Source organism: Danio rerio, chromosome 3, assembly GCF_052040795.2.
Source record: "Danio rerio strain M-AB ecotype USA chromosome 3, GRCz13ab, whole genome shotgun sequence".
Classification (NCBI taxonomy): domain Eukaryota; kingdom Metazoa; phylum Chordata; class Actinopteri; order Cypriniformes; family Danionidae; genus Danio; species Danio rerio.
In genome coordinates this window covers 11872747-11887954 of record NC_141023.1, presented here as the reverse complement: position 1 = coordinate 11887954, position 15208 = coordinate 11872747, and the positions used below count along the sequence as shown (strand labels likewise).

The 15208-nt window shown below is 38.4% G+C and overlaps 3 protein-coding genes across 6 annotated transcripts in view; 1 reads left to right on the top strand and 2 right to left on the bottom strand.

Annotated features, from left to right (window-relative positions):
- The window catches only part of pdgfab (platelet-derived growth factor alpha polypeptide b), a 679118-nt gene that overhangs the window by 263623 nt on the left and 400287 nt on the right, over positions 1–15208 (top strand). The gene's annotated exons all lie outside the window — the stretch shown is intronic.
- abca3b (ATP binding cassette subfamily A member 3b) overlaps positions 7284–15208 on the bottom strand; it is a 114048-nt gene continuing 106123 nt past the window's right edge. For all 4 annotated transcript variants that reach the window (XM_087243965.1, XM_087243967.1, XM_087243964.1 and 1 more), the window contains exons 29-31: positions 14285–14481; positions 14129–14202; positions 7284–9027 (exon numbers count right to left, since the gene is read on the bottom strand). In XM_087243965.1, coding sequence (XP_087100091.1) covers positions 8896–9027; positions 14129–14202; positions 14285–14481 — 403 coding nt within the window. In that variant the 3' untranslated portion in view covers positions 7284–8895. The remainder of the gene's footprint in view (positions 9028–14128; positions 14203–14284; positions 14482–15208) is intronic.
- ccnf (cyclin F) overlaps positions 10873–15208 on the bottom strand; it is a 146648-nt gene continuing 142312 nt past the window's right edge. The window contains exon 14 of the transcript XR_015479486.2: positions 10873–11407. The gene's annotated coding sequence lies outside the window, so the exon portion shown is untranslated. The remainder of the gene's footprint in view (positions 11408–15208) is intronic.

Below are 15208 nucleotides of genomic sequence, written 5' to 3'. Positions count from 1 at the left end.
TTTAATACTTTTCTTATCAGACAATAAATAACAAGCAGCTCTCAACCAGATCAATGCCAATGATAGTCCCACCCTTACAAAAAGAAAAAGCAGCAACAGAATGCGGGTTGAAGTGGAAATATGGATACAGTAATGCTCTTCATTAAACCCAATAGATGAAAGTAAACTACAAAATATAATATGAACATGACTTCCTGTAAAAGGAAGAAGTAAATCTTTTAGCTGGTATGAGGGCAGGTCAATTATGAACAAGCATTATTTTAAAAAACGACTTTAATTAAAATTACTTTTTTACAGAAGAATCAGCTGTGTGCATGCAATCAGTCAGGATCTGGAACCAGTTGTGTGTGTGGAGCATGACTGGTTCTTGTAGTCCATTTACCAGCAGATTTGTAGTTCATGTGAATGTGAGTGTTTACCAGCAATCTCTGGTGGTTTGATCGCTGGTGATCATGATAATTAGCATTAAACATCTATTTTCTGTATTATTTATCATTTCAGCTACAACAAATACCTTCTGTCCCTTCTTTCTAGTTAACCATGTAGCATGTTTTAAAGGGCATATCAAAACACAAGACTTGGTCTAACTGGACAGAGATGCGGTTTGATCTCAGAAACCTGAGACATTGAGATGGGCTCTGTTATTGCGAGTTCTGTGAATTTCTCATTCACTTTTTAAAACCAATAATATGATAAAAATGCTTAAAATTCTGTTTTACATATGCCATGTGGTATCTAATTTGAGGTCAGGATCTTAAGCAAAATGTCAACTCTGTTATTGTCAACTCTGTTATGGTTTAACAAGTTTAAAAATAAGTTAAACAATTAGTAACAATCAAATGTTTCCCATCACCCAGCATGTAAGCATTCTGGATTGTTTACATTAATTGTAGATTCAATTTACTGTATTTGAAATGCCTGAGTACTTGAAATGTATCCACAATTCTGGCTGGAGTCACATATTTCAACACTACAGTTACAGTATATGTTCGATTACAGAAACATAGCTCTATTGTTTACGTAACCTTTTGTACTCATAAACATACACACAAATCATGTGAATACAAAAGTGCCTTACCTCTGTAACACTTCAACCTGGAGTTACTTCAGCCCTCTGACCTATTTCACATATCTAAGTAGGTAATATAACATTTCAACAGAGTTTATTACATAAAACTGTATCATGTACACTCATGTACAACAAAAAATGGCTATTGCAAATTTTTAAACTACATAATCAGACTTTTCTCAAGAGTTGTGATCTACCAAACGTGTGTTTTTTTTTTTTTTTTTTTTTGGACACCGTATCTACATATTCCCCTACATATTTCACCATATTTACCTTTAGAGATTTATTTAAATACACTACCGGACAAAAGTCTTGTCGTCGATTCCAGTTGTAAGAGCAACAAATAATGACTTGACTTCTAGTTGATTATTTGGAAAAGTGGCAGAAGGTAGACTGCAGAGTGGATGGCAACATCAACAGCCTGAGGTATCAAGACATTTGTGCTGCCCATTACATTGCAAACCACAGGAGAGGGCAAATTCTTCAGCAGGATAGCGCTCCTTCTCATACTTCAGCCTCCACATCAAAGTTCCTGAAAGCAAAGAAGGATTGGCCAGCCCAGTCAGCAGACATGAACATTATTGAGCATGTCAAGGAGGAGGCATTGAAGATGAATCAAAAGAATCCTGCAAGAGTCCTGCAAGAACGCTTTTTTTGGCATTCCAGATGACTTTATTAGTAAGTGATTTGAGTCATTGCAGAGATGTATGGATGCAGTCCTCCAAGCTCATGGGAGTCATACACTATATTCATTCTTCTTCCACTGCACCATGACTTGATATTCTATACTGGACATTATTTCTGTTAATTCTGAGATTACTTGCAATTCTGAGTTTACATCTTTCGATTTTTCAGTTTATACTACGATTCCGAGTTTACACCATTCAATTTTGAGTTTACATCTTATGATTTGAGTTTAGATCCAAAGTCTTCTTGTGATTCTGAGGTTTGAGTATAAAAGTAAAAAAAGATGGTCAGTGTAGAAATTACATCTTAAATATCTACAATTTTTAGCTATCGTGTACAAGTTAGCATCTAAACAATATGACGACAGTTCACACTCCGTGACTGTCACTTGTGTGAGCAAGAAATAAACTGCCTTTATCAATTTCTTTAAATTCAGCCGCCAACATTTTTGATGCTTTTACCCTAAATGTGGCGGCACTCAGGATATTTTCTTCTAAAAATATATACAGTTTGGGGGTGAAGTCACATGCATTGCTCAGACTTCAACAGTGTAAAAATCTTGATGGTTCTTTGTGTCTCGTCAATCAAATCTGATCTTTAATATGTATTTAATACTGGATTGGAGTCAGGTGATTGGCTGGGCCATTCTACAGCTTGATTTTCTTTCTTTGAAAACATTTGAGAGTTTCCTTGGCTGTGTTTTGGATCATTGTCTTGCTGAAATGTCCACCCTGGTCTTCATCTTCACAATGTAGATGTTGGACTAAAGCAGCTGATAGGAATTTACCCAATGAGGAAGGGCAGATGATTGCTGAAGAAGTGCTGAGAGATTTCAGCTGCTGTCTGGGCATTCACTGCCTTTCTACACCTTCCTTTCTTCATGTGTTCACTAATTTTTCCCCGGTTTCATGTAATTTTATTACACAGAACTTTATTTGTAAACTAATTAGATGTGTGTTCTTTGCATATATGAATTTCTTAAGTTCTTACAAGCATCGATTTCAAGTCAACAGCACTTTCGGAATGATTACCTGTCCAATATCTAATTTCACCCACTGTAATCTTAGGGATTTTTCACAAAACCTGTCGACGCAAAAATCAGGGCTAAAGTGGTGTAGTATGAACTAAGCACAAGTGTTCCCTTGATGTTCAGCTACTGACTTTCAGTCAAACAGTAACTAACAGTCCCTTTATACAGTAATTACCAATAAAAGCTACTATAAATGTTAACCAAGCTGTGCAGCATTGTACCTCCCTCCGCTGTTTATTTGGCCTTATATGCTGACAAATAAATGACGAGTAATGCTGAATCACATCATCATATTACAACAGCAGATTTTCCATGCCTGCAATAGATAAGACCAGGTAATATAACATTGTGCAACACATGCTTAAATCTGTGTGACATCTGTACTACATTATAATTAAACAGTAGTGGGTCATGATGATAAAATGAACTCTACCTCAGGTTTATCTATGAAAAATGACTAATTTAAAGACACTGAACAAAAACAAATAAAGATATTGGAGTTAATCAAAGGCAAAATTCACCCAAAACGGAAGATTTTGAAACGTTTCACTAATCATTGAGTTTCTTTTATTAGAACACAAAGGAAGATATTTTGAGGAAAACCTTTAACCATTGACTTCCATTTGTTTCATCTACTGTAGATGCCATTGTTTACAGGTTTTTAACATTCTTCAAAATATCTTCTTTTCTGTTCAACAGAAGAATCTCATGAAGGCTTGGAACCACTTAAGGGCAAATTATGAACAATCCAGCATTTGAAACACACTGAAACACTTGGTCAATGCTGTTCAGACAATTAATGCGACTGTATACTTTACCTTTTGTCATTCATCCTCCTTCCCCATGGCTGAACCTTCACCTGTCTGAGGAAGATTAGCTTTAACTGTGTCAGGAGTCAGACAAACATTTTCCAAGGAACACAGAGGTCAAAACATCATGTTTTTATTACAGTGTTCTATGCTAACAGGTCTGGAATCATAAATGCTTAACGGTAATAATGTGGTTTATATTTACCACATGCAGCTTTCTGACATGAATACTTGGGTCACTGTGTTTCTTTTTGGCTCTTTCCCCGCCAGTGGTAAAATCAATATCACACTGCTTGATAGCTCAGTAATGATACAACTGCCTCAATCTCAGCTGGATTAATCTCAACAATAGATGAACTGACCTACACTGCCAAAAAAATGCTGGGTTCATTACAACTCCATGTTGTCCCAACACAAATTGATTAAGTAAGATTAAGTAAATTTAAGTGGAATGAACATAAAACAGTTAAGTTGTTCTCCCAAAAAAAACTTACTTTAATAATCAAGAGTTCACCAAGCTAGAACTTTCCAACTAAACGAACTGTGAAACTTGCCACACGAGCTTGCATTTCCAGTCTGCTGCATTTGCACGTTTTAATGGAAGTCTATGGGGCGTGAAGTGCTGTGTGACCGTGGATTATGGCAGGGAAAAGTTCAAAACAATGGTTCATAAAAAAAATACACACAGACCGACCTCTTGCTCTTGTCGTGTCTGAAAAGCTCACCTCTTTGACCTTCATCTGGACAACCTGCACAGGATTGTCCAGAGGCACAAAAAATTCTGCTGCTCTGAAAGTTTCAATGAGCACAGTGGCCTCCATTATCCGAATGTGGAAGATGTTTGGATCCAATAGGACTCTTCCTAGAGCTGGCCGGCCATCTAAGCTGAGTGATCGGGGGAGAAGGGCCTTAGGAGATGATCAATAACTCGATGGTCACTCTGTCTGAGCTCCAGCGTTCTTCTGTGGAGAGAGGAACCTTACAGAAGGACAACCATCTGTGCAGCAATCCACCAATCAGGCCTGTCTGGTAGAGTGGCCAGACGGAAGCCACTCCTCACCTGGAATTTGCCAAAAGGCATCTGAAGGACTCTCAGACCATAAAAAACAAAATTCCCTGGTCTGATGAGACGAAAAATGAAGTCTTTAGTATGAAAGCAAGTTGTTGCATTTGAAGAAAACCAGGCACTGCTCATCACCAGGCTAATACCATCCCTACAGTTAAGGCAGTTATGGTTTTCAGCAGCAGGAACTGGAAGACTAGTCAGGATAGAGGGAAAGATGAATGCAGCAATGTACAGAGACATCCTGACTGAAAACCTGCTTTAGAGTGCTCTTGACCTCAGACTGGGGCTACGGTTCCTCTTCCATCAGGACAATGACCCAAAGCACACCGCCAAAATATCAATGGAGTGGCTTCACAACAACTCGGTGATTGTCCTTGAGTGGGCCAACCAGAGCCCAGACCTAAATCCTATTGAACATCTCTGGCGAGATCTGAAAGTGGATGTACACCGTCACTTCCCATCCAACCTGATAGAGCTTGAGAGATACTGCAAAGAGGAATGGGCAAAAATTCCCAAAGACAGGTGTGGCAAGCTTGTGGCATCATATTCAAAAAGACTTGAGGCTGTAATTGCTGCCAAGGGTGCATCAACAAAGTATTGAGCAAAGGCTGTGAATACTGTAATTTTCAGTTTTTTTTTATTTTTAATTTTCACATTGTCATTATTGGGTGTCGCGTTTAGATTTGAGGAAATAAATAAATGGAATCTATTTTGGAACAAGACAAAGAACAAGAAAAAAAATGTGGAAAAGTGAAGCGCTATGAATACTCTCCAGATGCACTGTACTTGCATTGAATGAACAAACAAACAAACAGATATTTTATAAAATTTTGTATAGTAAAATATTTAGAAAATCATTTAAATCTATTAAAATACAACCTAAAAAAACGTACTAGAACTTTCCTAGTCCGGAACAGAAGTGAATTGTGAGCAGCTGCTTTTTCTGTCACAAAACCAACCTTTTCGCATGTAACAAAAGTGATAAGTAAAACTTACAAAAGCAAGTTCAGAGTTGACAAAAACAAAAGAATTCATGGTTGAAGAGTTCACACTTAGCTGATGATTAATTATAAGCCTGTTTGGCATGATGTCCCGGGAAAGAGCCCTGAGCTCAAAAGACCCTCGAGCCCTGGGCTACCTCCCGTTTGTAGGGCAAGAGGGGAGTTTGAGCTCAGGAACATCTCAAGAACTTCCTTGCTTACTTGTGGCTAATGACTAATTGCTTTATGAAGGACAAATACTGCTCTCTAAGAACTCTGCTATTGTGCCAATTTGGTTTAGTCAATTTACTTTTGTCTCATGTCTTTGGTCTGTTAGAGGAAACCAGGGAACCTGGGGGAAACCCACTTGAGCACAGGGAGAACCCGCACAGAAACATTGACTGAAACGTTGACTGAAAAAAAACACTGTTATTCCCCCTGAATAAAAACCATGTTAGCCATTTAGCAACAAAGCTAGAGCAGACAGAAGCCCTGACGCCAATCCACGTCTATTGTGACGTGCGAAATGTTCACCCATTTCAAAATGTTCACTCGTATATTTGCGTAATTTATCCTTAGGTGTCACGTCTGGTGTCACGTCACAGCATGGAACAGAACATGCTCCAGAGCCAGTTACAGTGTAGCACAAGTTACCATTGTGACAAATCTAAATCAAAACCAACTCGCCTTCTTGAGCCCAAAAAAAAGAGAAAAAGATCAAGAGTTTGCTCAAACTAAAAAAAACTTATCTAGGTAAAAGCGGAATTAGCTTTGTTGAACAAACCTCCACCAAATTCTTGCTTTTGTTTATACAGTATAAATATATATATATATATACACAGGCCCGGATTGGCTAATCGGGAGGACCGGGGGAGTTCCCGGTGAGCCGGTCTGTTTTTTGGCCGCGAGGGTTGGTGTCCCTAGCTGCTTTCACTCTCAGCAGTCACACCTTTTTCAGTTGTTTATTTATTTGACCATAGCTTTAATCTTTTTATTCATTATTTTGCAGCAGCGCCGCTCTTCTTATTTATTTTCTCACAGCCCAGTGAGCAAAATGCAGCCCGCAGGTTAACTAACGTTAATGATGATGATGTAACTATCGACCCCAAACAGCGGCACCTTAGTGAATATAAAAATTTGAATAATTAATATTAATGGATAATACATCTGCTCAATGAAAATCAGATGATTCACTACATTAATAAATCTGACATAACTTGATCAGAAATCTAAAAAGGGGAGAAAAAGATTGAGCCATCAAAAGAAAGTAATGCTGTGTCCTAAGGGTCACAAGTCATTACTTATTTTTTATACTCACTGTAATAGTGCAACTGTGGACCAGTGGTAAGTACATTACCTAATAACACTGCGGACCCGTGTTCGAATCTCACCTGAAAAACTATTTTTTATTTTTATTTTTTTTATTGTTAAGACATATAATACTGTTAGGGCTGTTGAACAGTTGAATTTCTAAAGTAGCTGTTTTCTTGAAAAATACATGATAGTGTCATTAGAAACTGAATTGGAATCAGTCGTGAACTGAGGTGGGCCGGTCTGTCTTGAAACTCCAGGGCTGAAATTGAGTCCCACTCCGGCCCTGTGTATACGTATATATGTAAACACAAAGGAGACAACAACTGAACACAATTCCTTAGCATAAGGCATATTTAATAATAAAAAAGGAAAATGGCAATACTTACATTTCTCACAAGGTTAATTTAGTGATACAGTACACAAGATTACAATGGAAATTCCCTTTTTGCATTATGGTAAATATTTGACCATCGTTAATCATCATTGTCATTCTCAGGTTCGCCTTCTCAAAATGCAGTATTTCAGTTTCAGACAAGCAGTTCAGACACGACAGCCAGTTAGACGACAATCGACAAAAACATAGAAAACAAACTAGTTTGTGGTCAGTCACCCTCGAGCCCTGTTGTATCTACAGTATGTCAGCATGTACGAGGTTAAGGCCACCGATGAGCCCGTGTTTTTTCCTCCTTCGCTAAGGAGTACATTCAGTTAAGATGAATCAGGACGGAAACGTGGACCTGCGCAGGTTGAACTGATGTCAGTTTTGCTTTTCCTCACTGATTGTATTGAGTCTCTCTGAAACCCTTCAGACTGACTCAAGACTTGGCGTAACAGTGATTAAAGCACTGGAGGGATTAGCTCAGCAGCATCAAACTTACTTCCTTGTGGTCCATAAAGACATTCAATGGAATAAATGAATGATTTGTGAACAGCCACGTTCAATTCTGTCAGCTCTTTTGTGTCTCTTTCTGATAGCGCATGATCAGTAGTGCTACCAAACACTGCTAAACAAGTCCGAACCACAGGAGCAAACACAAAAGCGTTGCGCTTATGACAGATTCTCATCATAAAGAGGACATTTAGTGTATCTAAAGACATTCAGTTTGATGTAGATTTTCTAAAAGAAAAAAGTGCACTGTACGTCCTCTAGTGGTCATCCACGAAATTACACAATGCCCCTGTTGCACCATTGAATAATTCCTTTGTACGTCACAATCCAAAGCAAAAAAATAAAGAAGCAATGTCACATGTGAAGAGAAAAATCGTTAAAACATTTCTGTTTTTTTTTTGGAAATGCGTGCTGAGAAACTAAGGAATGTTTTTGGAGTTGGCTTTTAGCAGCAAGTATCATTAAAAATGACATCTTTTGACACAAACTCTGATTTCCAATGAATTACGGACTACAAATTGCTTTACGAGGGGAATGGAGCTCTTGTGGAAATTTTAAAAAACGCCATTAAAAATATCAATCAGTAAACTCCCTTCAATTTATAATCTACAACATTGCAAAGCCCAAAGAAGCAGCACTTTTCCTTATTTTTTGGACGTCGTTTTTCAATATTTCTGCCCTTTTTTCATCAGGGAGGGACTAACACACGTGTACCTTCATTCTCAAGAAAACAAACAAAAATAAACAGACATTCATAAATAACACAGCAAGTGCACACATTAGATATCTCAACGTCTCTTCTCACCAATTTAAAAAAGACATCTGCTTTCAGATAGTGTGATGAACATCCTGTCGAGACTCAAACGCACATTCAGGCTTGAAATAACTGGCCGAGATCTTGCGTCAGTGTTTATGATCATGTCAGGTGTGTGTGTGTGTGAGAGGAGAGACACCTGAGCAATGTCCAGTGGTCTGACCGAGAGTCAGTCGCCCCAGGCGGCATCTCCTCATCTTTAGGTGAATGTCAGGGGGAGGAGCCTCACTCAGCGTGTCACTTCCTGCAGGCCTCGGCGCAGTGCTGGAACTGAGCGAAGCTGAGAAACACCTGCTCCAGTGAGATCTGGCTGACGCAGTAGTCCTCGATGCTGTACTTCTCTTTGGCTGTTTCTAGAACACCGAACACCTGAGCACAAAAACACATGTTAGAAATCAGAAGTCGTAACTATTTTACGGCTAAAACTGACTGGTTGTTCTCTTGAAGATGAGCGCTCTTTATGCAGGAAACGCCGTTCTGCAAGTACATGCAATACATTTCTCTACATTCCAATGTTTCACTGTTGAGAGTCCAAGCACTGAAGAGCAAATCAATCGATGTGCAGTTCCACAAGTCTTAAACCAAGCAAGTCAGTGGCGAGGAACAAACTTCACCAATTAACGAAAGTGAACCAAAACACCTTGATAGAATCCAGGCTCGGTTAGGCACGATCATTTCTCCAATGGCCAAACTTCTTGTGCAAAGCTGCAGTCTAGGCGCCAGAGGCTGGAGAGCGCTGGAAGTCCATCGTGGAGAAGCTGCGGGTGTGAGTAGGTCACCGGCAGGTGTTCAGGCTGGCCCACAGGATCAATGCGGAGACTCATCTGTCACTGGTCTTTCAGGGATGAGTCTCATGCTCTCCACTCCTCCATGACCACCACAGCAGCTGATTAGGATACGGCCTGATCCAGGATTATGGAGACCTCTAGAAGTCCTGTATGGTTGGCATCATCTCTTCCTATTTGTTGTCCTTGAGGCACATCAATGGTGCTGCACAATCTCTAGAGGCCTCGGGGTAAGTATCCCCAAGTGGAATTATATATATATATATACACAGGGCTTGACATTAACTTTTTTGATGACCAGCAACAGTGGCTAGTAGTGTTCCAGCGTTACTAGGCACTCTGCTTTTTCACTAGCCACAATTTTGTTGTTGGGAAACCATTTTTATATGCATAAATATGACTTTGACATGCTAAAATTACTTGATATAGATTTTGTACACATTCATTTCACGTTTTGTGTGTCGTGTATGAGCAAATGGGTCATGGTTTTATAGTGTTATACTGCAATTAGCTTTTATTTCACAGGACTTTTCAGAACTTAAAATTAAGGGTTTACCAAATTTATCTCTGATCACACCAAACACTAATTATTTCTTAGCTACAAATTTTAAATGTGTCAAAACAAGCTAAATATGGCTGTATACAATACTTTTTATTTAACAAAACTTTTCTTAAAAAAAAAACAAACAAACTAAGAAAAACAATTGACTTTAAAAAAAATTATTGTCATGCATCAAAAATGTGCACAGTAATCTGACCTCATTAAAGGGTCACAAAACACCAAAACACATTTTTTGAGCTGTTGACAGTCGTATATGTGTCCCACACTGCTAAAAACACTATTAGGACACCTATATTTCACTAAAAAGTGTAAATTGGTTGTTTTTGCGTTATTTCAAGCAAATTCGTACTTCCTGTTTGAAACGAACTTTTGAAGCTGCTTCACGGTCATGACATAATAGCAATGTATTCCAGCGTGCAGACTGGGCGTCTGTGCCAGAGTGAGTCTTATTACGTCTTACAGCCTGCTGCATTAATGCATGAGTAAGGCTTGGTTCAAACCAATCAGCGCGCTCTATTGTGCAGCTTCATTAATATTCATTACTGTCACCGTGTTTACACAACAGAGACGCCACGTTGTGTTGGCAAAACAAGCGTGAAGTGTTGCTTTTATAGTTTGCTGCCATTAAGTTTCGTTTTCATTTTCTCTCTGTGAGAGCTCAGACTCACGTGTGGATTAACAGTGTACGCGACGCTCGACAACAATAACTTACGTGTCTAAGGAGGATTATTGTTTACCTGAGAGCTGTTCTCATCTGCAAATGCTGAGATCTGGATTCGCTTGTAGTATTCTCTTCATAAAGACGCGGCTCTAGTTGCTGGTGATTGTTCTGTCTCTACAGATTTGGTAAGTGAGCGACCAGTGCTCTTTGTTTATTCAGTTTGTTCGTATCGAATTAAGTTAACTATTGCACTGAGTGCAAACATGTTAGCACCGCATTTAGTGACCGGAATAACACACGCGGCTTTCTGACACTACCTGCCGTGTGCATCTAAGTTTCCGGAAAATGCTGAGTTTTTTTTTCTCTCATTCGCCGTGCGGTATCAAACATTGCATGAAAAATACACGCTTACAGCAGTTCCTCGAATCAAATATCTCGTTTGTCGCGAGGGGCATGAATGAATTCCCTGAATGAAAGAGCCAAACTGCAGTTAAAGTCCAACATTTAATAATTTGGCAAATAATTCGACTATAGATGTCCATGTAGGTTAAACACCATCACTTTCTCATGTGTGTGTATTTTGACTGAAACTCGCGCGTGCCCAAATAGACACTCCCACACCCTCCCACTTTAGTTCCTCCGACACTCCCCCCTAAACAGAGCTGGACACGCCCACTTTTCTGACTTTTTTCAAAGTAGAGGTGTGAAAACACCCTGCTAAAACGAGGGGGTTTCATGGCCCTTTAAAGGTCTCAGTTCACCAGTTAACTACACATAAATGGAGAGTTAATCTCATATTAAAGCAACGTTGTTGTAAAAAATATAATTAAACTATAAAAACAATAATAACGATAAGCAGGTGAAAAACATACTGTGAGATAATGGAAGGATGATCACACGGTTAAGGCCAATTAATAATCTGTTCAAAGCGAAAGCAACCGGTGCTGCTTACAAAAAGACAGTTGGAGCTCTTGAAAGCAGCAAGACTGTGGGTGCATTAGCATTACTTTTTGTCTGGTCTATTGAAAGAGAACCGATCACAATTGCTTTCTACTTCTAGGCACGATTGCTTCAAGCAAGGAAACAGGAGCGCGCACAAGCTTTAAACAGTCGCGTGCATCACATCAGCTGTTAGCGCGAGTGATCGTCCTCTCTTTTGGTATTCATCTGCTTCTACTCGCACGAACGCAAATTTATTTTATTTTTTTATTCGTGCTGTTTCTCGATTGTAAGATCACATTTGCATGCATATTAGGTCATCCTTATAGTCGAACCCTGCTTTTAAGAAAACCACAATATAAAAATTATTTTCAACCAGCCCAAAGTGGCTAGTGGGAGTGGCTGTCTAACCTGCCAAAGCTGAAACCTACCCGCATTTGGTGGGTTGGTGGGTGTTAATGTTAAGGCCTGTGTGTGTGTATATATATACACACACACACGCAAGCACGCGCACGCACGCACGGACACACACACAGTGGCATATATTAAAGATTATATAACAAATTATATACAGAAGTTTGTTAATATGTTGGTTATGTCTAAGATACTATATAAATATGTGTATATGCAAAAGTAACAATCAGATGTATTATATTTAAGTACACTACATTGTGTGTATCTGTGTGTCTTGCATTCCTTAGACTGTGAGGACCAAATGTCCCCACAAGTATAGCAATACAAGTACATTTTGACCTTGTGGGGACAATTTTTGGTCCCCTTGAGGAAAATGGCTCATAAATCAGACAGAATGAAGCATTTTGGAAATGTTAACATGCAGATCCTTTTCTGTGAGGGTTGAGGGAGAGAATATACAGTTTGTACAGTAAAAAAATGATTAAGGCCAGAGCTTGACATTAACTTTTTTGATCACCAGCCACTGTGGCTATAGATTTCCACCATTACTAGAAATTCGCCATTTTCACTAGTCACACTTTTGTTGTTTGAAAAATATATTTTATATGAATAAATGTGACTTTGACATGCTAAAATTACTTGATTTAGATGTTGTGTTGTCCACATGCCTCCTCATTCATTTCACATTTTGTGTGTTGTGTATGAGCTTGCTCTGTGTGCATGAGCAAATGGGTTGTCTCGCATTGCAGTTAGTTTTTATTTCACATGACTTATTTAGGGCTCAAAATGAAGAATTTACCAACTTTATCTGTGACCACACCAAAAATTAATAATTATTTCTTTGCCACAAATTATAAATGTGTCAAAACAAGCTAAATATACCTACACATGTACTTTTTATTCAAGAAAACCTGTTTGCTTGTTTGTTTGTTTGTTTGTTTGTTTGTTTGTTTTTTTATTGACGTTTAAAAAGATATCTTGTCATGCATCTAAAATATGCATCAGCATCAGCAGTTAACATAAATGGGGAATTAATCTCCCATTGAAGCAATGTTGTTGTTAAGGATGATAATTAAACTATATTAACAAAAATAACTGTAAGCAAAAGAAAGCAGGTAAAAAACCTACCGTGTGTGATAATAAAAGGCTGACCACATGCACAGTTAATGTTAGGCCTGTTAATAATTTGTTCAAAGAATATTTAAAACAAAAGCAGTGACTGCTGCTGCTTACAAAAGGGTGTATGTATATATATATATTTTATATAATATATATTATATATATATATATATATATATATATATATATATATATTTTTTTTTTTTTTTATCTTGAGCTCTTGAAAGCAGCAGGACTGTGGGTACATGAGCATTTTTGTCTATTCTATTTCAAAGAGAACCGATCGCACCAGTTGCGCTTCCTTTACACACAGTTGTTTGACGCAAATAAACGGGAGCGCACACTAACAGTCGTACGCATCACATCACCTGTGCGCGCAAGTAATCATCCTCTCATAAGGTATTCTGCTTTTGTTTGCGCAAACACAGTTATTTTTGTCAGTTTTGCTGCTTCTCGATTCTAAGATCACATTTTGGGAGATTCCTTATAGTCGAACCCTGCTTTAAGAAAACTGCAATGTAAAAAAATTTTCCAACCAGCCAAAGTGTCTAGTGGGAGCGGCTGTCTTACCCGCCAGAGCTGAAATCTACCTGCATTTGTCGGGTGTTAATGTAAAGCCCTGATTACGTCTATTTGAAGTTTCCACAAACACTGCATGAGAAATACTGTTTTACAAACAGCTACAATAAATTTTTATTATATACAAATATTTTGTGTAAAATAAAATAAATGCATCAGAGTTTGAACTATATAACAAAAAATAGATATTTACAATAATAATTTGTATACTTTTTACAATTTGAACTTTTTTTTTACATTTAAGAGCAGAATAAGCTAAAAAAAGAAAAAAAAGTCAAATTAAATGCAATGATTTGAGGAAAACTGAATATTTTGGAAAAATCTACTGCATAGTTCATGCATAAATAACATGTGTACACAGTATAAACATCCAAATCCAACTGTTAAGGCTACATGTGTGTGAAACGTTACCTGTGCCCAGGTCAGTGTTTTATCTGTCAGGTGATAGTGGACCATGCCCTGGTGTTCATCCTTCAGTAAACTTCCTGCAAGAGCCATAATATGAAAAATTAGCAAAGCATTCAACCCATATCCAGCAAGATATGCACACCGTGTTGATTTAGAAACCTGGAAAAGTGCTCTCAATGAAGTCTTTGAAGAGCTGCAGGTCACTCTCCTCCAGCTCCGTCTCCACACGCACTTTAGCCAGAAGTGTGTACCCGCTGCCGAACTTGCTCTTCAGGTGCTGTGGGCTGCCCAGACACTTAAACTGACCGTTCACCATCACAGCCAGACGAGTGCACAGCGCCTCACACTCCTCCATACTGCAGACAGAGAGAGAGGGAGGTCTGCTTTACATAGACACCAATACTCATCACACAAAGGGATATTTAGTGCATCTAAAGACATTCAGTTTGATGTAGATGTACAAAATAAAAGTGCACTGTATGCCCTCTAGTGGTCATCTGTGAAATTACACAATGCCCATGTTGCTCCGTTGAATAATTCCTTGTTCGTTATGAGGGAACGTGAGTTTTAATTTTATTGCCATATCAGTCATTGCAAAAAAAACTGACCAAGTTTACAACAGTTTATAAACATTCATTCATTCATTTTCTTGTCGGCTTAGTTCCTTTATTAATTCGGGGTCGCCACAGCGGAATTAACCGCCAACTTATCCAGCACATTTTTTGTGCAGCAGATGCCCTACCAGCCACAACCCATCTCTGGGAAAACAATTTATAAATATTACTTTTTAATAATTATAACAATATTTTAACAATCTTACAATTTAACATTTTTTCTCTCTTTAACTCTCTCTTATCAGTTCTTACTTCATACTCTCATCCAGCACCTCAGAGTTTGTTATGAGGACATGAACGAAAGTGAAACTGCTGAACTACAGTTGAAGTTGAAAGAGGAAGCCCTCGAAATTACATTAACTCCGGAAGAAACTTTGGATAGCGTGTTAATGCAATGCCATTAATTGATCTATGCAGAATAACATGTAAAACGGGAATGCTCTAAAAGCAACTCAATCATATTATTGCC